At 41.3% G+C, this 24,148-nt stretch overlaps 1 protein-coding gene across 1 annotated transcript in view; it reads right to left on the bottom strand.

The window, feature by feature from the left end:
- The window catches only part of myo16 (myosin XVI), a 250,670-nt gene that overhangs the window by 48,845 nt on the left and 177,677 nt on the right, over nt 1-24,148 (bottom strand). The window contains exons 22-25 of the mRNA XM_060929678.1: nt 23,657-23,809; nt 12,417-12,617; nt 12,257-12,332; nt 5,107-5,282 (exon numbers count right to left, since the gene is read on the bottom strand). Of these exons, the coding sequence (XP_060785661.1) occupies nt 5,107-5,282; nt 12,257-12,332; nt 12,417-12,617; nt 23,657-23,809 (606 nt within the window). The remainder of the gene's footprint in view (nt 1-5,106; nt 5,283-12,256; nt 12,333-12,416; nt 12,618-23,656; nt 23,810-24,148) is intronic.

Raw genomic sequence — 24,148 nt, 5'->3', positions numbered from 1 at the left:
TAAAGGGCACATTTAATGTTGTAGAAAATCCACTTGCATTATAACAGCTATAAAAAGTCATTTTCACACCAGCCTCTCTGTTTTTCCATCTCTTGAAATTTTACAAATGCATCTTGTCATTTTACCGTGAAACCGCAAAGACCCCTCCCAGCGACTTTCCAGCGTTGGAAAACTTAAAGGGGACATGCTGTGGAAAAGTGTATTTTTTTTTCTCGTCATTTCTGAAACAAGATGCAGTACCAGTCGAAAGTTTGGACACACCTACTCATTCATAGCTTTTTCTTGTAGTTTGACTCTTTTCTACAGTGTAGAACAATACTGAAGACATCAAAACTATGAAGTAACACATGGAACATGTATGGAATTATGTGGTAAACAAAAAGTGTTAAAAAACAAAATATGTTTCATATTTTAGATTCTTCAAAGTCGCCTCTGTTTAGCTTGATGACGCCTTGCACACTGTGGAGGACTTTCATGTTACGTCATTATAACTGCAGATTTGTTTGTCTGGCCAAGCTTTGTGTTTGCCAGCAACCGGCACAAGTGTGCACGAGTGATTGGAAGCCCAATTCGGTAAACATCTACAGATAAACTTGTAGAAGTTACATCTAAAAGAACAATGCCAGAGACCTGTAGTGCTTTTGGATGTAATAACAGACGTGGAGATAAGCATGGTTTAACTTTTCACCACTTCCCAAAATGGCGAGCTGCAGTTAAACAGGAAGACTGAATGATAAAAACATCCCTGTATGTGTGGAAAACATTTTGCATCCGGTTAGTGTGAAAGCTCTGTGTAACGTTAAAATGTATATATCTGGATGTGGGATTTGGAAGCAATATATTTTATTAGATCTAATGCTTGGCTCGACTAGCAGCATGTTTGTTACTGTACTGATAATGTAGACTCGGCTAAACACCATAAAATATGCTAGATCAAGGCTCTGGTTTGTTTATTACTATTAGAAGTCCATATTTGAGCTTACCTTTGTCACAAGTTAATCAGGAATTATTTTCTTTATCAGGAATTTCCCATAACATTGGATACACTGGAGAGATGCTAAAGGCGTACAAAAGTACAGATGCCTACCAATATTTTGAGGCAGGTTTCATGCATGCTGGAATGTTCTGGGAAATTCCTGATAAAGAAAAATACTGTATTATGACAAAAGTAAGGTCAAACAGTGACTTGTAATAATAATAAACAAGCCAAAGATTAGATCTAGCATTACGGCGTTTAGCCAAATCTACATTTATCAGTACATAACAAACATGCTGCTCGTCAAGCCAAGCATTAAGTCTAATAAAAAAATTAATTAATTAATTAATTAATTGCGTCCAAAGCCCAGATCCAGATATACATTTTAACATTACACAGAGCCTGATATAAAATGTTCTCCACACACACGGGGATGTTTTATCATCCGGTCTTCCTGTTTAACTGCAGCTCGCCATTTTTTCATCATTCTGGGTTCACAGGGAAGCGGTGAAAAGTTAAACCAGGCTTATCTCCACGTCTGTTATTCCATCCAAAAGCACTACAGGTCTCTGGCATTGTTCTTTTAGATGTAACTTCTACAACTTTATCTGTAGATGTTTACTGAATTGGACTTACAATCAATCAATCAGTCAGTCAATCTCGTGCCGGCCAAGATCAAACACAAGCTTGCCCAGCAATATGGCTACATAATCAAGTCCACAGTTACGATGACATCATGTGAAAGGCCTCTATTGGCATTATCTTAACCAGCTTCATGAGGTAGTCACCTGGAATGCTTTTTAATTAACAGGTGTGCCTCATCAAAAGTTAATTAGTGTAATTTCGTGCCTTCTTGATGCATTTGAGATCAAACAGTAAATAGTGAATAATAAAAATACAGTAAATAGCCTTATTCCACAACTGCAGTAATCCATATTATGTCAAGAACTGTTCAACTAAGTAAAGAGAAACGACATCCATCATTACTTTAAGACATGGAATGACATTTAATTAATAAAAATAAAGAAAGAACATTGGATTAGAAGGTGTGTCCAAACTTTTGACTGGTATTGTATGTCACTGTGACTTGGGGACGTAGTGGGCTTTACAAAGCAGACTACTACCTTCCCAGTCCGTAATGGCCATAGAAAGAATATATGTAGAGAGAACAGACCTGTTACAAAAGTACATGCTTCTTATGTAGAAACTTCTCTCATTTTTATGATACTCAAATGATAGACATTTCACACCTTAAAGTAATGATGGCATATTATGGATCTTGACATAATATGGATTACTACAGTTGTGGAATAGGGCTATTTACTGGATTTATATTATTTGCTATTTGATCTCAAACACATTAAGAAGGCAAGAAATTGCACTAATTAACTTTTGACGAGGCAAACATGTTAACTGAAAAACATTCCAGGTGACTACCTCATGAAGCTGGTTAAGATAATACCAATAGTGTGTAAAGTGTCATCAAGGTAAACACTGGCTACTTTGAAGAATCTAAAATATGAGACTTTTTTAAACACTTTTTTTGTTTACTACATAATTCCATATATGTTCCAGATGTTATTTCATAGTTTTGATGTCTTCAGTATTGTTCTACACTGTAGAAAGTAGTCAAAATACAGAAAAATCTATGAATGAGTAGGGGTGTCCAAACTTTTGAGTGGTACTATAATACAGTTGCCATGATATTTGTTTTATATGTACACAAGCTTCAGGATGTCATCATAAAAACAGCAACGTGAAGACCATAGCAAAACAATTTGATCGTTGTGGATGACAGAGTTCTCGTTTAAAGACATTAAATATTTAAAGATATTTCATAGCTGCAAAATCAGCCCGTCTTATTGGGTCGAGTTTTTCATACCATGCCAAAACGGCATTAAAAAAAAAAAGAATCAAAAAGCATTTCAGGGAATAATATAACCTAATTGAAAAGTGTATGGCATGTCCCCTTTAAGGAGACAGTAATAGTAATTTTTACTCTAGCTATGCTGACACTGGAGACTCCTTCCACGAATGCTTCTCAAAATTAGTGGCAAATTTTGTAAAGCAACTGACAGTAATATTACACCTACAAAGTGGCAACTCTGCATTAAATTTAGCAAATAAAATGGCCAACACAGACACTGAAGCTCTCTCGACACAGCATCTTAGAAAACGTAGAAACCCTCGTAGCCCATAGCCTTAACATTCTAGCTTCTTCACCATACCGGTATCTCACTTAAATGCCATTAGCTGAACTAACCCAGACCACTCATTTCTGCTGTTTATTATCCCTGTGGAGAAAAACACCATAATGGTACTTCACATTAGCGTTCCCATGGTGCTATGTGAGCTTAACTAGTGCTTATGTAAGTGCGAGACAGTGGGTTTGTTTTTCATGCAGTGGAGGGTTAAAAGGTGAGCTACCGGCTTGTGCTCTGAATGGCTTACATAAGCCTGAGCCAGCTAGACAGCTCAACTGTGCAGCTCATACTAAGCCTACTCACTCATGGCCCAGTGCCCATATATAACCTGTAAATATACAGGGAAACATGACAGAAATAAAGAGAGGACACGACTCATTAGAAAGGGGACAATAGAAGTACATTTGTTTCGACGTTGGAATGAATTAGGGGATAGAGAATAAGAAAGAATTACAGAAAAGGACTAGGACAGCTAGAGATCAGTCTCAGTAGGTGAGAAGTAAGCGTTATGAATGGGCTGGCTACTGCAGTACAGAAAGAGATCAATAAAACCTATAGGATTGGATCTGGGGTAACAAGGTCTAATTTAGGCCATTTCCCATTGCACGCTCAATAAGCTAAAAATACTGGGACTCACCACGGTGCTAGAAAGCCACCAATCACTCATCAGCACCAAGCCTGCTGATCAGCTTGTTTGTGAATTGCTTGTGTGTGTTTGTCTGTGCATTTTGTGCATTCACAAAGCCACAAAAGAGCAAAGCTTTCAAATAATATAATCCTTCAGGGTGGACTCCTATGTATTCTCCGTGTGCACGTGACGTCACGCTTATTTTCCAAACCGGAAGTCCGCCATATTGGATGATTAACAACAACCACCAAGATAGCGGCGCTTCACGTGTAAGCTGCTCGATTTCGTTGCCTTTGAAGAAAGACAATGCCTCCTTTGTGTGCAGTATTTAATTACGGTAATAATGCTACTCGTGACAAAGAGAAACGGAGCTTCAGAATTCCCAAAATAATTAAAAACGGCGACAAAACAGACGAAGAACTGTCCAGAGAACACTGTGCATACGCTGTGGTTCAAAAACACACTGACTTAACTGAGGAAAAAGCTAATTACACCCGCGTGTGTGGTGACCATTTATACCTGGTAAGAGTTCATTGCTAATTAAAGCTGTTTTCCACTGATGAAACTGAGCTTTTCGCGAACTCTCTGCTTCTCACCTTGCAGGAGCACCGGCAAACCTACGCGATAAACAAATCCAGATTGGGCACCAACACTCAAATTAGGACACGATAAGATCAAGACGAAAACTCATCTCGCAGTATCAAGAAGCGACAGGATAAATGAAAGATTTGTCAAGAAAGCCAGATAGAAGCAGCGCAAACCTTTGCGAGTTTGGATACACAAGGAGAACAGTGTGGGTCAGCTTTGCCAAGTGAGATATTAGCGATGCCGTTCCAGTAACTTTGGTTTACTTATGCACTTTTTTTTGTCAAATGAGAGTCCACAATATCAGGGTACTCAGTCAGTGGTAATGAGGTTAAATCCTCTGTATAATCGGACGGCTTTAACATATACGGGTCAAAGCCACAAATTTCAACTTTTCCTCCGAATCTTGATATGGCAGAGGACTCCAGAGAATCATAATATTTCGAGAAAGTCGGCGATGCATCACAGTTATTGTTTGCACAAGACGGCATTTTGGATTTGTGTATCATCCAGCATGATGGTGGATGCATACGTCACACTACTTTGTCACGTGGTTGCACACAAAGAATTGTTTGCCAACTTTGACTGAAGTTACAGATTTCTAATTTCCACATATATGAAGGAATTCTGTTAGATCTGTTAGGTTCTATAGTGATGAACTCTGGTAAAAAATAAAATGACACACATTTAATAAATCTACTGAAAAAAAGTACCTTTTTGAGCCCCAGATATTTCTGTGCATCTCTGGGTGCGCTGGCTGAGCTCGGCACGTGCAGGAGCAATGCGCCTTTGGACCTGCGCAGCTGCAGTCGCTGATTTGGAGGCACCAGGGAGCCTGTCTGAGTCAGCTTACACTGGAACATTTGATGGATAAGCACGTTCTCACTGGCTGCTCCGAGAGACGAGTGAAAGAGAGAGGGTTGTAAAAAAGCAAAAGAAAATAAACATGAGGGTTACATGTCTTTGGAGCCTAATTCTGCCAGGCGCCAGTGATAATTGACTCCAATCATTACTGAGCAGACACACATCCGACATGTTATACACATTGTTACGAATTGGCTCGAGACCAATCAAAGTGTGTGATGAAAATGACACAGGGGGGTCTGATATCTTAACAGGGTTCTAACTTGGCCTTTTCAGCGTATCGGGCTGATACGCAATGTTTCCTTACCACTACACCCACAATATTAACAATACACCTGTAAAAGTTGCTGCTACACTAATAAAAAGACTGGTCAATCTTGAAAATGTGGGCTTTTGTTTAATTTTCTCTTGGTATCCCCACGCAGCAGCGGCGGCACACCGCCATGCAAATGTTCTACATTGGAACATACTCTACTCCCGTACAGTCCCGTGCATAGCTGCCTGAGCAGTTCCGTGTGGAGATTGTCACTGATCATGCTAGTCCGGTTTACCTCCTTCTTTATGCTGTGTTCACGGTAAAGTGCCATCTGTGTTAAGAGGCATTTACACGCCATGCACATAATACGTGCTGGTCCTCGAGTTTGATCGGGATAGTCATGTATTGTAATTGAATGGCTGAAGTTGAAAATAAAGCTGACACTTGGTGAACATCAACTGGTTGTTTTATTCTTATTCCATAAATCTCATCTCATTATCTGTAGCCGCTTTATCCTGTTCTACAGGGTCGCAGGCAAGCTGGAGCCTATCCCAGCTGACTACGGGCGAAAGGCGGGGTACACCCTGGACAAGTCGCCAGGTCATCACAGGGCTGACACATAGACACAGACAACCATTCACACTCACATTCACACCTACGGTCAATTTAGAGTCACCAGTTAGCCTAACCTGCATGTCTTTGGACTGTGGGGGAAACCGGAGCACCCGGAGGAAACCCACGCGGACACGGGGAGAACATGCAAACTCCGCACAGAAAGGCCCTCGCTGGCCACGGGGCTCGAACCCGGGCCTTCTTTTTTTTTTTTTTAAAGATATTTTTTTGGGCTTTTTGCACCTTTATTGGATAGGACAGTGTAGAGACAGGAAATGAGCGGGAGAGAGAGACGGGAAGGGATCGGGAAATGACCTCGGGCCGGAATCGAACCCGGGTCGCCCGCATTCATGGTATGGCGCCTTAACCATCTGAGCCACGACGCCCCCGAACCCGGGCCTTCTTGCTGTGAGGCGACAGCGCTAACCACTACACCACCGTGCCGCCTATTCCATAAATATGTTACTAATATAGTTGAATATTAATTACAACCCCGATTCCAAAAAAGTTGGGACAAAGTATAAATTGTAAATAAAAATGGAATGCAATGATGTGGAAGTTTCAAAATTCCATATTTTATTCAGAATAGAACATAGATGACATATCAAATGCTTAAACTGAGAAAATGTATCATTTAAAGAGAAAAAATAGGTGATTTTAAATTTCATGACAACACCACATCTCAAAAAAGTTGGGACAAGGCCATGTTTACCACTGTGAGACATCCCCTTTTCTCTTTACAACAGTCTGTAAACGTCTGGGGACTGAGGAGACAAGTTGCTCAAGTTTAGGGATAGGAATGTTAACCCATTCTTGTCTAATGTAGGATTCTAGTTGCTCAACTGTCTTAGGTCTTTTTTGTCGTATCTTCCGTTTTATGATGCGCCAAATGTTTTCTATGGGTGAAAGATCTGGACTGCAGGCTGGCCAGTTCAGTACCCGGACCCTTCTTCTACGCAGCCATGATGCTGTAATTGATGCAATATGTGGTTTGGCATTGTCATGTTGGAAAATGCAAGGTCTTCCCTGAAAGAGACGTCGTCTGGATGGGAGCATATGTTGCTCTAGAACCTGGATATACCTTTCAGCATTGATGGTGTCTTTCCAGATGTGTAAGCTGCCCATGCCACACGCACTAATGCAACCCCATACCATCAGAGATGCAGGCTTCTGAACTGAGCGCTGATAACAACTTGGGTCATCCTTCTCCTCTTTAGTCCGAATGACACGGCGTCCCTGATTTCCATAAAGAACTTCAAATTTTGATTCATCTGACCACAGAACAGTTTTCCACTTTGCCACAGTCCATTTTAAATGAGCCTTGGCCCACAGAAGATGTCTGCGCTTCTGGATCATGTTTAGATACGTCTTCTTATTTGAACTATAGAGTTTTAGCTGGCAACGGCGGATGGCACGGTGAATTGTGTTCACAGATAATGTTCTCTGGAAATATTCCTGAGCCCATTTTGTGATTTCCAATACAGAAGCATGCCTGTATGTGATGCAGTGCCGTCTAAGGGCCCGAAGATCACGGGCACCCAGTATGGTTTTCCGGCCTTGACCCTTACGCACAGAGATTCTTCCAGATTCTCTGAATCTTTTGATGATATTATGCACTGTAGATGATGACATGTTCAAACTCTTTGCAATTTTACACTGTCAAACTGCTTTCTGATATTGCTCCACTATTTGTCGGCGCAGAATTAGGGGGATTGGTGATCCTCTTCCCATCTTTACTTCTGAGAGCCGCTGCCACTCCAAGATGCTCTTTTTATACCCAGTCATGTTAATGACCTATTGCCAATTGACCTAATGAGTTGCAATTTGGTCCTCCAGCTGTTCCTTTTTTGTACCTTTAACTTTTCCAGTCTCTTATTGCCCCTGTCCCAACTCTTTTGAGATGTGTTGCTGTCATGAAATTTCAAATGAGCCAATATTTGGCATGAAATTTCAAAATGTCTCACTTTCGACATTTGATATGTTGTCTATGTTCTATTGTGAATACGATATCAGTTTTTGAGATTTGTAAATTATTGCATTCCGTTTTTATTGACAATTTGTACTTTGTCCCAACTTTTTTGGAATCGGGGTTGTATAATGAGTCTTCAATCAGAAACAATTACAGCAATTTTTGGCAAAAACAAATCTCATTAATATTACCAAAAAAAAAAAAAAAAAAAGACTTTCAGCGAGGCAAATGCACTAGAATGCGTCTCTGAGCGAACCCCCAGCCATTATGACTGGTGCCACTACGCTGATATTTTGGTCCAGTTAGAACCCTGCTTAACTTACATTCTGGAAAAGTCTGGATTTTTAATGTAAAGTTTATATAGCGTACACACACAGTCATGTGAAAAAGAAAGTACACCCTCTTCCAGTTGCATGGTTTTACCAATCAAGTCATAACAAAAAAAAAAAAAATAATAAATCATCTGATCCTTACCAGGTCCTAAAATTATACAAACCTAACCTCAGGTGTAAAGCAACACATAACAGATTCCACCAGGTCATTATTTATTTAACAAAAACTAAGTGAAAATGCAGAATCCATGTGTGAAAAAGTAAGTACACCCCATGATTCAATAGCTTGTAGAACCACCTTTTGCAGCAATAACTTAAAGCAATTGTTTTCTGTATGATTTTATCAGTCTCTCACATCGTTGTGGAGGAATTTTGGCCCACTCTTCTTTACAACATTGCTTCAGTTCATTCATGTTTGAGGGTATTTGTTTATGCACAGCTCTCTTAAGGTCCCGCCACAGGATTTCAATTGGGTTGAGGTCTGGACTTTGACTTGGCCATTCCAACACCTTGATTCTTTTCTTTTTTAGCCATTCTGCTGTAGATTTGCTGGTGTGCTTGGGATCATTGTCCTGCTGCATGACCCAATTGCGGCCAAGCTTTAGCTGTTAGACAGATGGCCTCACATTTGCCTCTAGAATACTTTGGTATACAGAGGAGTTCATGGATGACTCAATGACTGCAAGGTGCCCAGGCCCTGTGGCTGCAAAACAAGCCCAAATCATCACCCCTCCACCACTGTGCTTGATGGTTGGTATGAGGTGTTTGTGCTGATATGCTGTGTTTGCTTTTCGCCAAACATAGCGCTGTGCATTATGGCCAAACATTTCCACTTTGGTCTTATCTGTCCAAAGGACATTGTTCCAGAAGGCTTGTGGCTTGTTCAAACGCATCTTTGCAAACCTAAGCCGTGCTGCCATGTTCTTTTTAGATAGAAAAGGCTTTCTTCTGGCAACCCTTCCAAACAAGCCATACTTGCGCAGTCTTTTTCTAATTGTACTGTCATGAAATTTAACATTTAACATGCTAACTGTGGCCTGTAGAATCCTAGATGTAGTTCTTGGGCTTTTTGCAATTTCTCTGAATATTGCATGGTCTGACCTTGGAGTAAATTTGCTGGGACGTTCACTCCTGGGAAGACTGGCAACTGTCTTGAATAATAAGTTCAATTTATATAATGCCTTTCTCAAAAGCCAAGGTCGCTTTACAATTATAGGGAAGAAAAAAAAGAAGTCCACCAAATAGAGGTCAGGATGCCATTCCAATGGTGTAGCAGCCACAGTCCCACCAAAAGGCGCACGAAAACAAGTCCCACACCGCCAGCACAGCCGCTGCGACGCCACCAGGCAACATCACTCGGAACACCACGCCATGGATCCACAAAGCGAGCAAAGACGCACCGCCACGCAAAGTGCTGGTATGTCCCAAACCGCCTGCACAGCCGCCACGACGCCACCGAGCAACATCGCTCGGAACATCATGCCAAGCACTAAAGCACTGCTGCACAGAGCGCTGGACAACCACGATGTTAAAATGAGCAACGAGCTCCCTGCAGTCCATAGCTAGGAGCACAGGCATCACCCACGGTGAGCCAAGGCCTGGAGGGAACCGACGCCCAAAACTGGGTCCGGAGTTACACCACCACCGGCGGACAAAACACTCAAACAAAAACAAGCATCAAACTACACAAACACAAAAAAAAGGAGAGAAAATACAATAAAATAAAAAGCTCCGGTGAGAAGCAGCAGCCAGAATGCGCACGACGTACTCTCAATCGGAAAGCAAAAAAGAGCATCCCAGAATTTTCACGCATTGAATGTTTTCCACTTCTGAATAATCTGTCTCACAGTAAAATGATGGATTTCAAATTGTTTGGAAATGGCCTTATAACCCTTCCCAGACTGATGTGCAGCAACAATTGCTTCTCTAAGATAATTGCTGATGTCTTTCCTCCTTGGCATTGTGTTAACATACACCTGAGTGCTCCACACCAGCAAACTGCCAAAACTTCTGCTTTTTAAGAGGTGGCCACACTGGCTGATGATCAATTAATCAAATTCATTTGATCAGCAACACCTGGCTGCTAATTGCCTTCATAATTTCTATGGAAGCAGTAAGGGTGTACTTAATTTTCCACACACTGCTACTGCATTTTTGGCTTACTTTGTGTTAAATAAAGAATGACAGGGTGAATATGTCATGTGATCATCTGAGGTTGTATTTGCCTAATTTTAAGACCTGGTAAGGACCAGATGATTTTTTTTTTTTATTATGTCCTGTATGGAATCAATTTTGTGCCAAAATGTTTATACAATACTTTTGAAATATCAAACAAAAACGACAAATCAAAATACAAAAAAAGAAAAAAAAGTCAATTTTTTTAGACTGGCAAACAAATTATTCATGTAATCGTGCAAAATATCAGTCTATTACTCTTCAGAAACCTTTTATTTTTGTTCCGCGTCTTTCTCAGTTTTATTTGACGTAATTTATTTTGGTTGCGATTCCAGCTTTCTCGTTTGCGCTGCCTGACTTTTTGCTTGCAGTTTTGGCACAAACTTCACGTGTGGGTGGGCTGTCCAGGAATGCATTCCCATTGGCTAACTTGTGTTTGACTGACAGCTACGCTCAGCCATTCCCTACTCGGATTCTGGCGGACTGTTTGACGAGTGACCGATCCATTGACGGTAAACAAGGATCGAGTGGACTTCAGTGGCGACTATGATATTAAATTAATTCAACAAAGTGTAAATTCAATATCATAGTCGCCACTGAAGTCCACTCGATCCTTGTTTACCGTCAATGGATCGGTCACTCGTCAAACAGTCCGCCAGAATCCGAGTAGGGAATGGCTGAGCGTAGCTGTCAGTCAAACACAAGTTAGCCAATGGGAATGCATTCCTGGACAGCCCACCCACACGGGAAGTTTGTGCCAAAACTGCAAGCAAAAAGTCAGGGAGCGCAAACGAGAAAGCTGGAATCGCAACCAAAATAAATTACGTCAAACAAAACTGAGAAAGACGCGGAACAAAAATAAAAGGTTTCTGAAGAGTAATAGACTGATATTTTGCACGATTACACGAATAATTTGTTTGCCAGTCTAAAAAAATTGACTTTTTTTCTTTTTTTGTATTTTGATTTATTGTTTTTGTTTGATATTTCAAAAGTATTGTATGAACATTTTGGCACAAAATTGATTCCATAGTCCTGACACTTAAAACCTAGACTTGAAAGAGGGTGTACTTTCTTTTTCACATGACTGTATGCACTTTATGTCTTAGGAAAAAAAAATAATAAAACTGTTAGGCAAATCTGACTTAATAAATCAAAAACACCGATTTTCTTCGGTTGCTAAAGAAAGTGAAAAATATCTCAGGAGACAGGACACTATTGCTGCATCTTGAGTCATCCTCAAACTATTCTCTAAATGTATCAATGCATGCACTCCTTATCAGTACTCATCCAATATTTATACGCTAAAAGGTAACAAAAATGTCAGTAATGTTTGTATTGTGTTTGTATTTTATATTACTCTTTGTTCAACTGTTGTTGCTACCACCCCATGATTGCACATGCATGCTGTAAAGCAAAGCAGCAGCAACTACGTGCAAACACGCCACTGAACCGAATGGCATTAAATGAGAAGAAACAAAGAGGGAAAATCCATTAATACTGTAGTGTCAGTAATTAAACAGAGCCTGTCTGGGATGCAAAGTGCCTGCAGGACTGCGAGAGAATAATAAACAGGCGGGACACTTCTAGTAGCAAAAAAGAAGCCTTTACATCAGTACATGTCTGTGGGCTTGCGGCTCACGCAGTGCAGCTCTTACATTTGAGGACAAACAGGATGTTTTGGGGCAGAGCCTCCTTATTCCTCTCCAACGATCCTGTGAGGTCATAGTTCATCTGCAAAGCAAGAGACGGCCAGAAAATGTAGCGCGACAGACAAAAGAGGTTTTAATTCATCCTCCAGGTCTCGGTGTTGCTCACCTTTCCGGCGTAGTGTGCAACGGTAAAAGAAGGGCCCTGATCTTTTGGTGGAGGGTTACCGTTTCCATCCTTGGTAGTAAGTAAAATGGCATCGGTAGCAGTGGAGTCCAGCTGGGCCTGGAGTCTCTTATACAGGTTGAGTTCAGATGGTCTCAGAGACTGACTCTCCTCATCCAGCACACACAGCATGCCCTGAGGCTTCTGCAACACACATACACACTACAGTTACAGTCACAGCTTTGTATTTCATTTACTTATATAATCTGAGGTGTAATGACCATCTACGATCTAACCGAATCCATATTTCTGTCTGCTTACACCAAGTTCCTGTCTTTCCCGATTTCCTAAAAGCACCCCCCTGCCATCCAGGAAACAGGGCTCAATAAACACACACCATATGGAAGCTTTCTTTTAAAACACAAAACAATTCTTTGTCTTGTGCAAAGACCAAATCTTATGCAAGATACAGAACAGACTCCGGATGGCTATCAGCCACTCAGCAATAAAGAGCGCATTGTGAGATATGAATCCATGGGGAGAGGGGAAAGAAAAAAAAAAAAAAGATGGCAAAAAGGAAAGCAAACATTTGATTTAAAACGGAAGAGAACATGAAATCTTCACACGTGCGCGCGCATGTGTTTGTGTGTGGATGTGTCTGGGCTGTGGGAGGAGGAGTGAACGGTGAGTAACAGAACAGAGAGGGGGAGTGTTTGAGTGTTTGTGTGAAGAATGCTGTGTCACTCTTAAGCTCACAAAAGGCTGCCTCAGTTTTATGACTCATAAAACAGTCATCTCAGAAAAGGCTAACAGCATCATCACCCCAAAGACTCACTTAACTGCCCTGAGAGGGTACATGGACATGGGTGTTTGTGTGTATTGTATTGTGTGTGTGTCACCGTGCTATAATAAAGCTGCCAGTAAACACATCACGACATTACTGAGTCATGATGAAACTGAATTACACGGATTTGTGTTGGTAAAATAACCCGTCTGAGAAAGTAAACCTCCTCAATGACAATTATATGCGAAACTCTCTTGCTGATTATGTCACGGTTATTTACAGAAACCTGGCAAAATCTGCATGACTAAACACAACTCCGCTTACTTGTGCTCTGTGTATTTGTCTAAGCCCCTGCTGAAGGCCTGGGTGGTGGCCTGGCTGCAGCTTACTGTCAACACGTATTTAAAATATCAGAAATAAGAAACGTAGGTGCTGTTCTCCTAGCCCACTTAAAAAAAATAATAATAATAATAATGCCAGTAACATCAGAAAGCCAACACATGCTTCCTGCGAGACACATGAAGCCAGGCCACCATATCTTTTTGCTCATGCTACGGTACGTCACAAGGCAGTGCAACACACCTGCATCATCTCATCTCATCTCATTATCTCTAGCCGCTTTATCCTTCTACAGGGTCGCAGGCAAGCTGGAGCCTATCCCAGCTGACTACGGGCGAAAGGCGGGGTACACCCTGGACAAGTCGCCAGGTCATCACAGGGCTGACACATAGACACAGACAACCATTCACACTCACATTCACACCTACGGTCAATTTAGAGTCCACCTGCATCATCGTATCACAAAAATTATTCTATCCACATTCACTGGATATGAGCAATCATGCGCTCTGATTGGCTACTCTACTACTAGGCTATCAGCTCATATACCGTGAGTAGAGAAAAACAAAATGGCGGAGCATGTTGCTGAACCAACCGAGGATGAAATAAAAACTCTACTTGAAAACAACCCCCCCCCCAAAAAAAAATATGGAAAAGCATTTAATGGTAAGAACGTATCTTTTTAAAATATTTTTCAAGAATTATTATTATAGCATTTTTCACAAAATGCGACTGTCATTTTGCTGGTTTGTTTACGTTCTTCATCTTTAAGTATTAAAATTTGTTGAATTATTTTTTAGACCAGTTCAAAGAAGTTTAAAAATTACAGAACTGAAATGTCCAAGGAAGAATTTAAAAAATGTCTACAGCTATTCTATACCTCAACATGACAGCAAGACGGCACTTTCTACAAAAAAAAAACACAACACCAAAGTCAATTCATGTAGCCATCGAGAGGTTAAGAAGTCCGCCGAAGCAGAAATGATTTGTTAGGCGTTTTGTATAAAAAGTTTTTATTTATTGAATTTGCAAGAAAATAAAAATTAAAAAATGCTCCGTTTCTCAAAATTCAGTGAATATGGATAGAATAAAACAGTTATTCCACTCAATCTTGTCGTACATGGCTTATAGCTCATGTACGTCTCGATTTCATGGAATAATTGTTAAATAAATAAATAAATAATAATAATAATAATAATAATAATAATAATAAGTTCAACTTGTATAGCGCCTTTCAAGAAACCCAAGGACGCTTTACAATTATAGACAAAGAAAAAAATAATAACAATAAAAATATTAAATAAATAAATTAATTAATAAATAATAAAAAATAAAAAGTCCACCAAGTAGGGGTCAGGATGCAATTCCAGCGGTGTAGCAATCACAGTCCCACCAAAAGGCGCATGAAAACGAGTCCCACATCTCCAGCACAGCCGCCGTAATGCCGTCAGCCACATCGCTCAAACACCACGCCGTGGATCCACAAAGCGAGCAGAGAAGCTCCGCCACGCAGAGCGCTGGTGTGTCCCAAACCGCCTGCACAACCGCCGCAACGCCACCAAGCAACATCGCTCGGAACATCACGCCAAGCATTAAAGCGCAGAGCGCTGGACAACCACGAATGTTAAATGAGCAGCGAGCTCACTGCAGTCCACAGCTGGGAGCGCAGGCACAGCGAACCAAGGCCTAGAGGGAACCAACGCCCAAAACTGGGTCCTGAGCTACACCACAACTGGCGGACAAAACACTCAAACAAACATCAAACTACACAAACACCCAGAAAAAAAATAAATAAAAGGAAAATTGAAAAAGGAAAAAAAAAAAAAAAGCTCTGGTGAGAAGCGGCAGCCAGAATGCGCACGACGTACTCTCAACCGGAAACCAAAAAAAAAAAACCTGCTATATACAACTCTGTTGTTCTGGTGTCATGATAGTCATAAGTTTGGGATCAGAATTTTCTAAGCAGAATACGTCAGAGGCAGCACGGTGGTGTAGTGGTTAGTACTGTCGCCTCACAGCAAGAAGGTCCAGGTTTGAGCCCAGCGGCCGGCGAGGGTCTTTCTGTGCGGAGTTTGCATGTTCTCCCCGTGTCCGCGTGGGTTTCCTCCGGAGGCTCCGGTTTCCCCCACAGTCCAAAGACATGCAGGTTAGGTTAACTGGTGACTCTAAATTGACCGTAGGTGTGAATGTGAATGTCTGTCTGTGTCTATGTGTCAGCCCTGCGATGACCTGGCGACTTGTCCAGGGTGTACCCCGCCTCTCACCCATAGTCAGCTGGGATAGGCTCCAGCTCGCCTGCGACCCTGCACAGGATACGTCTGTGAAAATTCTCAGTCATCCAGGTACATAGTAATCTGTGGTTGGTAGAAGAGAGCAACTGGACTTGAAGCAAGTCCAGTTGCTCTCTTCTACCAACCACAGATTACTATATACCTGGATGACTGAGAATCTTCACAAACATGTTTCTACGCACTTTGGGATGAGTTCCCTTCGACTGGTGCGGGAGTATGAGAGGACTTCCAGAAAACTGGCAGACATCTTAGCCACAGAGGATTGTTCATTTTTGTCAACCTGGAACGACCATCACTGAACAGAGGTGGGTGTCTAAGACATCTTTTATCAGCCACCTACTGTACAATGCAGCCATCAGAATTCTGATTCTATGATGATCCATGAGAGGATAAATACCTGATACTCCCTATTAGTCAGACAGAACTGAGGAAGCCTTTCGGATGAGAGGTGGAACGTTTTCAAGAATCTTCAAGCAAGTCCAGTTGCTCTCTTCTACCAACCACAGATTACTGCACAGGATAAGCCATTATGGATAATGGATGAATAATATGCCAGAGTCTATAAACTTAACCATCACCTGGCTGACACGGATCAAACCTGCACTACACAGTGTTATACACATTTCCACCATGTGACAAGTACATAATTGTACATTCACACCAAACACAGCAAGAGCGTTAAAATTTGCTCTGCCTGCTCTACCAGTGACGTTGGTAAATTCATAGACGCTCTGTGACGTAGAGGAAATAAGCGGCTACAAGTTCGATGCTTCATCTTGCAAACTTTATTTTAAGGGGCTGGAAAAAAACAAACACGCATCAACTGGTATCTTTGTGCCAACTGACCAAAGTAGGGGACGAGTCAACCTCATGAAATCTTTTAAATGTGAAGGTAAGAAATCGATCAATGAAAGAAAATAATGAACAATTATGAAACGCGTTCGGTAAGAAAATAAACTAACGACAACTAATTAAAAGCCATTTGTGTGGTGTGACTTGTGTGTTGATGCTAAGTGCGAAGTCAAATTTCAACATGCAGTTTATTCATTTTGTATTCATGTTCTTGTAAACAAACATGGACACATCATAAATAATACGGAAACAAGCCACTGCAATTACTAATTTCTCCTCCATTGTACTTGGAAACAATACCTACTGTATGTATTTAGAAAATTTAGACGACCGTGTTCTCTAGTATTGCTTAGAGCGGAGCACTTCTAAATTCTGATTGGTTGGTGCCAACCTACGTCATAGCTCGTTACCATAAAGTTGTCCAGACTTCATCTTTATTCTGATGCCCCCAACACCCAAGACACACCGCCAACGATCATGGCGCCTCTCGCCGCCAAGAGACATTGGCTCACATAGAAAATGAATGACTTCTGGTTGTTTTGATGCTCTGGATAGTCTACATACATCAAACGTCAGGTCATACCCAAGGTGATTAGATCCATGTTTCACAATGTGCAATTGCTAAAATCTTAGTCTGTAGGTGCCATGAGAGATTTAGAGATTTGGGCAGATATTCTAATTAAAAAAAAAAGAAAAACAAAATATTCTGCTTGCATAATGTCCATCTGTTATAAGTTCATATGTTTTGAGTATTAATATTTTTGTTTAACACACCCCGGCGGCACGGTGGTGTAGTGATTAGCACTGTTGCCTCACAGCAAGAAAGTTCTGGGTTCGAGCCCAGTGGCCGACGGAGGCATTTCTGTGTGGAGTTTGCATGCTCTCCCTGTGTCTGTGTGGGTTTCCTCCACAGTTCAAAGACATGTAGGTTAGGCTAACATGGGTCTGCCTTGGGCTGAGGTGCCCTTGAGTGAGGCGCTTCAGCCCCAACTGCTCCTAGGGCGCTGTTAGCATGGCTGCCCACTGCGCTGGGTATGTGTGTGTGCTCATTGCTCGCATGTGTGTGTTCATGTGTGTGAAATGCAGAGAAGAATTTCACAAGTGGACATGTGATGAATAAAGTAGTTCTCTTTTTTGATCAAGGTTTGACACAGACGATTGAACACAAGACATTTTCCCCCCTAGAATAACAATGTAATCTGGTAGCGCTTAATAGATAGAAAATGAACCATTATTCTTTAGTTATCCTTTCCCATTCTCTCTCCTTTCTAAGGTTTCTAATGAATTATTGTCATTAGTCCTTCTCTGCTAAGCTCACAAGTCACCCTGCTGTATAGATAGTTTTCACATGACGTCACAGAGTCGGGGATTCCCTGGTAGCGGCCATCTTGGAGGGCTAGCTTACCATACGGGTCACTGAGCACACATTGTAGCGCGCGAGTTACATTCATTCATATATTATTTACATTTATAGTTACATTACTACTATTTAAAGCTAGCAATGGTGCAAACTTGTTGTATTCACGGCTGTCGTAATAGGTCAGATGATGAAGTCAAGCGGAGCTTTTATGGAATTCCCACTGTACGGGAGCACGAAGGTGAGCAAACAAACTCAGCATACAAAGGAGAAATCTATGGCTTGCAAGAATCAACCGCAAGGATTATCAGCCTTCCAAACACAGCAAAGTCTGCTCCGATCATTTTATAAGTGGTAAGTTGTTTAAATAAACAATCAATTGTGTTTAAGTTTGTTTTTGGAAACCAAAACATCATGTGAACAATCTCTGGAGAATGCCTAACTGGAAACGCTGAGTGTACGTTTACATTGTAATGTACACTTAATATTGCTCGTTTGTCACGTTTCTATTTGAAACTTGTCACTTCACTCACGCAAGGGTCATTTTTGAAAAACATTTTAGGTCTATTCTGTAGTCCTGAGCGGTGTGCAGGACTGCGCAAATGTGCGCAGCTTCCCGATTTAAACTGTTTTTTTCTCATCCTTATACTTCCTGTTTCATGGACTGTAACGGATTTGCTTATTTAGTAATTTTAATACAGAATTTACTTTGAAATTATAATCAGACACTCGAACGCCCCCCCCCCCAAAAAAAAATCGGATCTGCGCGATTCAGGCAGCATCCGGCAAAAGGCGCGCTGTGAATATATAAAGTTGTATATATCAGACAGCCTTTAAAGTTTGATGAAGTCAGTTTCAGGCTTTGGCAGTTTCAGGCTTTGGCAGCCCTGCATAGTCACTTGAAAATGCATCTTTGTCCACTTCATAGGGGTCAATTCCCCCAATCAAGGCCAGTTTGGCTGCATACCGTGAGATGTGTATCTATATACTTCTGTTTGCTTGATTTTGCCGACATTGATCTTTATTTTAGAAAACTGACTATATAACTTCATAAATTCGTCCGAGATAACGTAGCCGGTAGTGGCGATGGTCTGTTTTGTTTGCCCACCAAGATGGCGGCTGGGGGGCGTTCCCCGGAATGCCATGACGTCAGTGAAAACTATCTATTGCACCAAGTTTCTGGGTGTGCACATCTCTGAAGACCTGTCCTAGAGCAACAACACCGCATCACTGGCCGAAAAAGCCCAACAGCGTCTGTACTTCCTCCGCAAACTGAGGAGAGCAAGAGCCCTGGCCCCCATCATGCACACATTCTACAGAGGCACCATCGAGAACATCCTGACCAGCTGCATCACCGTGTGGTACGGCGCCTGCACCGTGTCCCGCTGCAAGTCTCTGCAGCGCATCGTGAGAGCAGCTGAGAGGATCATTGGTGTTTCTCTCCCTTCTCTTATGGATAGCTATAACTCCCGCCTCACCCGCAAAGCCATCAGGATTGCAGGTGACCCCACCCACCCATCTCACAGCCTGCTGCCATTGGGGAGGAGACTGCGGAGTCTCCGGGCCAAAACCAGCAGGCTCAAGGACAGTTTCTTTCACCAGGTGGTCAGGAGGCTCAACTCCCTCCCTGTTCTGCCCCTCCTCCCCCCTCTGCCCCCTGCCACAGATTCTGCTCGCACTCCCCCCTGCCCCCCTTCAGCATCTGACATCATGTCACTCTCACAGTCCCCCCCCCCACCCCCAACACACACACACACACACACTCAACATTCATTCGCACACTGAACTCAGGGACCGCACATCTCACTTTACCTTGCTCACTTGTACTATTCCGCACTACCTCACCGTAACAGCTATTAGTTTGTTTATACTGCTTATTTCATGTTTACCTGCTATACCTCAAGTGCCCTTGACTGTTCATGTCCTTTGCTCTAATTTATTTATACACACGCACGCGCTCACACACTTTATATATGTGTGTTTTATATATATATATATATATATATATATATATATATATATATATATATATATATATATATATTAGTGCTGTCAAGCGATTAAAATATTTAATCGCGATTAATGTCGCGACAGTCATAGTTAACTCGCGATTAATCGCAATTTAATCGCACATTTTTGTCACAGGTGGCACGGTGGTGTAGTGGTTAGCGCTGTCGCCTCACAGCAAGAAGGTCCTGGGTTCGAGCCCCGGGGCTGGCGAGGGCCTTTCTGTGTGGAGTTTGCATGTTCTCCCCGTGTCCGCGTGGGTTTCCTCCGGGTGCTCCGGTTTCCCCCACAGTCCAAAGACATGCAGGTTAGGTTAACTGGTGACTCTAAATTGACCGTAGGTGTGAATGGTTGTCTGTGTCTATGTGTCAGCCCTGTGATGACCTGGCGACTTGTCCAGGGTGTACCCCGCCTTTCGCCCATAGTCAGCTGGGATAGGCTCCAGCTTGCCTGCGACCCTGTAGAAGGATAAAGCGGCTAGAGATAATGAGATGAGATGAGATTTTTGTCACATAAAAAACCATTGTAATTCTCTTATCAGCATAAAAAAGTGAATGGGCTTGCTTTGTACCAATGTTTTTTTTTTTATTGCAAAGCATAACACGTCTTGACACAGCCACTGCAAAGTGAAACCTAAGCCGAGCACCGGGGCTAGCAAGAGAACCATGAGTGAAGTGATCTACTGTTTGAGTTAGTCTACAACTCTAATCAGAGAGATAGATTACACAGTGATGGTAGGCTTGACATGCTTGATAAGATAAAGTACACTATTATATTAAGTTTAAGTTGTTCGTTGATAAATATTGCATTGAATCTGATCTTTACTGTTTCAGCTCACTTAACACATTTTGTACTTTTACACTTTCTGCCTGTTGATGCGTCGCGCTGTCCAATCAGAGGCGGCCAAATTTGCATATTACAGGAAGGATTTCTGGGATAGCATTGAGTTTACAGTTCAGAGGGATCTGGCTTCTTTAGACGCTGTCTTCTTAAAACTGAATAAATATTTAAAAAGAGCCAAATTAGCCAGTCTTTTGAACGGCTCTTTTCAAAGAACGGATCACAAAGATGCGGATCCCATCAAAGAGCCATAAATCCCATCTCTACTAGCGCGCCCTGCCCGCGCTGGATCTTTGGGGGGGAGGGCAGAGGACTCTGGCTGTGCGGGGCGTGGCATTACAGTCTAGCTGCTATCGGTTTTCTAAGCAAAGTCTCTGTTCCAAGTTCCTGGCAGTTTCAAAAGCTTATGAAAAACCTACATCATGTCACAGAGCGTTAATCTCGCGATAAAAAAAATTATCGCTGTTAAAATTGAGTCAAGTTAACACGTTAATAACGCGACATTTTTGACAGCACTAATATATATATATATATATATATATATATATATATATATATATATATATATATATATATATATACACACACTTGTGTTCAAAATAATAGCAGTCCAACACGACTAACCAGATCAATCACTGTTTTTGGTGGAAATTATATTACTACATGGCAAATAATTTACCAGTAGGTGTAGTAAAGTCATAGAAAACCAACAGACCCAACATTCATGATATGCATGCTCCTGAGTCTGTGTAATCGAATAATTAAGTGAAAGGGACGTGTTCAAAATAATAGCAGTGTGGAGTTCAATTAGTGAGATCATTCATTCTGTGAAAAAACAGATGTCAGTCAGGTGGCCCTAATTTAAGGATGAAGCCGGCACATGTTGTACATCCATTTCTCTCTGAAAACCTGAGAAACATGGGTCGTTCCAGACATTGTTCAGAAGAACAGTGTGCTTTGATTAAAACGTTGATTGGAGAGGGGAAAACGTATACTGTAAAGAAGTGCAGAAAATGATGGGCTGCTCGGCTAAAATGATCTCCAGTGCTTTAAAATGGATAGCAAAACCAGAGAGACGTGGAAGAAAACAGAAGACTACCATTCGAATGGATCGAAGAATACCCAGAATGGCAAAGACTCAGCCAATGATCAGCTCCAGGGTGATCAAAGACGGTCTGAAGTTACCTGTGAGTACTGTGACAATTAGAAGATGCCTGTGTGAAGTTAATCTAATCTATCGGCAAGAAGCTCCCGCAAAGTTCCACTGTTAAAAAAAAAGACGTGCTGAAGAGGATACAATTTGCCAAAGAACACATCGACTGGCCTAAAGAGAAATGGAAAAACATTTTGTGGACTGATGAAAGTAAAATTGTTCTTTCTGGGTCCAAGAGCCGCAGACAGTTTTTCAGACGACCCCCAAACACTGAATTCAAGCCACAGTACACTCTGAAGACAGTGAAGCATGGTGGTGCAAGCATCATGATATGGGAATGTTTCTCTTACTATGATGTTGGGCCCATTTATCGCATACCAGGGATCATGGATCAGTTTGCATATATCAAAATACTTGAAGAGGTCATGTTGCCTTATGCTGAAGAGGAAATGCCCTTGAAATGGGTGTTTCAACAAGACAACAACCCCAAACACACCAGTAAGCGAGCAGCATCAGGGTTCAAGACCAACAAAATAAAAGTTATGGAGTGGCCAGCCCAATCCCCGGACCTTAATCCGATAGAAAACTTGTGGGGTGACATCAAAAATGCTGTTTCTGAGGCAAAACCAAGAAATGCAGAGGAATTGTGGAATGTTGTCAAATCATCCTGGGCTGGAATACCTGTTCACAGGTGCCAGAAGTTCTCAGAAACTGTGATTATACAACTAAATATTAGTTTAGTGATTCACAGGAATACTAAATCCTTAAGATTTTTTCAGTTTATACAGTAAATATTTGGAGTTTGTAATGAAAAATGCAGACACTGCTATTTTTTTGAACAGCCCAATGTTCATTTTTCTTCATTTTCTGTAAAGTAATTAAAATATTCATACATTTTTCTTTATGTTTTGATGTAGAATATAATGTGCAGTGTTCCCAATGCATGGAAATAAAAACTATTATAAGGATTTTGAGCTTTACTCACGTTTTTAAACACACTGCTATTATTTTGAACACAACTGTGTATATATATATATATATATATATATATATATATATATATATACACACACACACACACACACAGTTGTGTTCAAAATAATAGCAGTGTGTTTAAAAACGTGAGCAAAGCTCAAAATCCTTATAATAGTTTTTATTTATTATATATTTATTATTTATATATTAGTTTATATATATATATATATATATATATATATATATATATATATATATATATAAACACACACACACCTGTGAGTGTTTGTCTATTTCTTATCTAGTGTGTTTATACTGTTTATATTGTTTATTTCAGTTATTCTATTTGTATTTATTGCATTGCCTGTTCGCATCGTGGGTCAGAGAGGACTGAAATTTCATCTGTGCTGTATGTTGAGCATGTATAGCATATTTGACAATAAAGTTGACTTGAAATTAACAGAATTGACCGTCACAGTCGTTCTCTTTACTTGTTATACTCTCTCCCATTATCTGTCACTCTATACCTCTAGTTCTTTCTCACTATACATCTCTCTCTCATTCTCCTGCACACAGACTCGCACAATGTTTTTCTCACTCCATCCCCCCACTCATACCCCCATCTCTCTCTCTCTCTCTCTGTACCTGGTAGAAGAAGTCCAGAAGTGCAGGCTGACAGGCAGGGGAGCGTACGGTCTCCATGGCGACCCCTTCTTGTAGACATTCCTGCTGTTCTTGCTGGAAGAGCAGCTCTGCGGTGTATTGCTGAATCCGCTCATTTACCATGTTTACACACAACTACACAAGGGAAACACACACACACACACACACACGTTAACAAACACTGCACAAGGAACAAACCCATTAGTACTACTGTGCAGTCATTAGTGAATAAACTATATGCACAATGCTCTGTACTGCGTTGTCAACTTTACGCAAGTGTATGACAAACAGTAAAACCGACCCCCAGGTCTCTCTGTAGGTGTAGCTACTGCACTTTCCAGTATCATGACAAGCGGACAGAGGTTAATTGCTGCTACCTGCAGAATGACAGGCAAGCTCACATGACATTAATTAAAGAGCTCTGCATGTTAGCTCCTTATAAACCACCACACAAACATACAGCAGTCACATAAT

Source organism: Neoarius graeffei, chromosome 9 (genome assembly GCF_027579695.1).
Source record: "Neoarius graeffei isolate fNeoGra1 chromosome 9, fNeoGra1.pri, whole genome shotgun sequence".
Taxonomy (NCBI): Eukaryota; Metazoa; Chordata; class Actinopteri; order Siluriformes; family Ariidae; genus Neoarius; species Neoarius graeffei.
The sequence above is the reverse complement of the archived record's forward strand: the minus strand, read 5'-3'. Positions and strand labels throughout refer to the sequence as shown.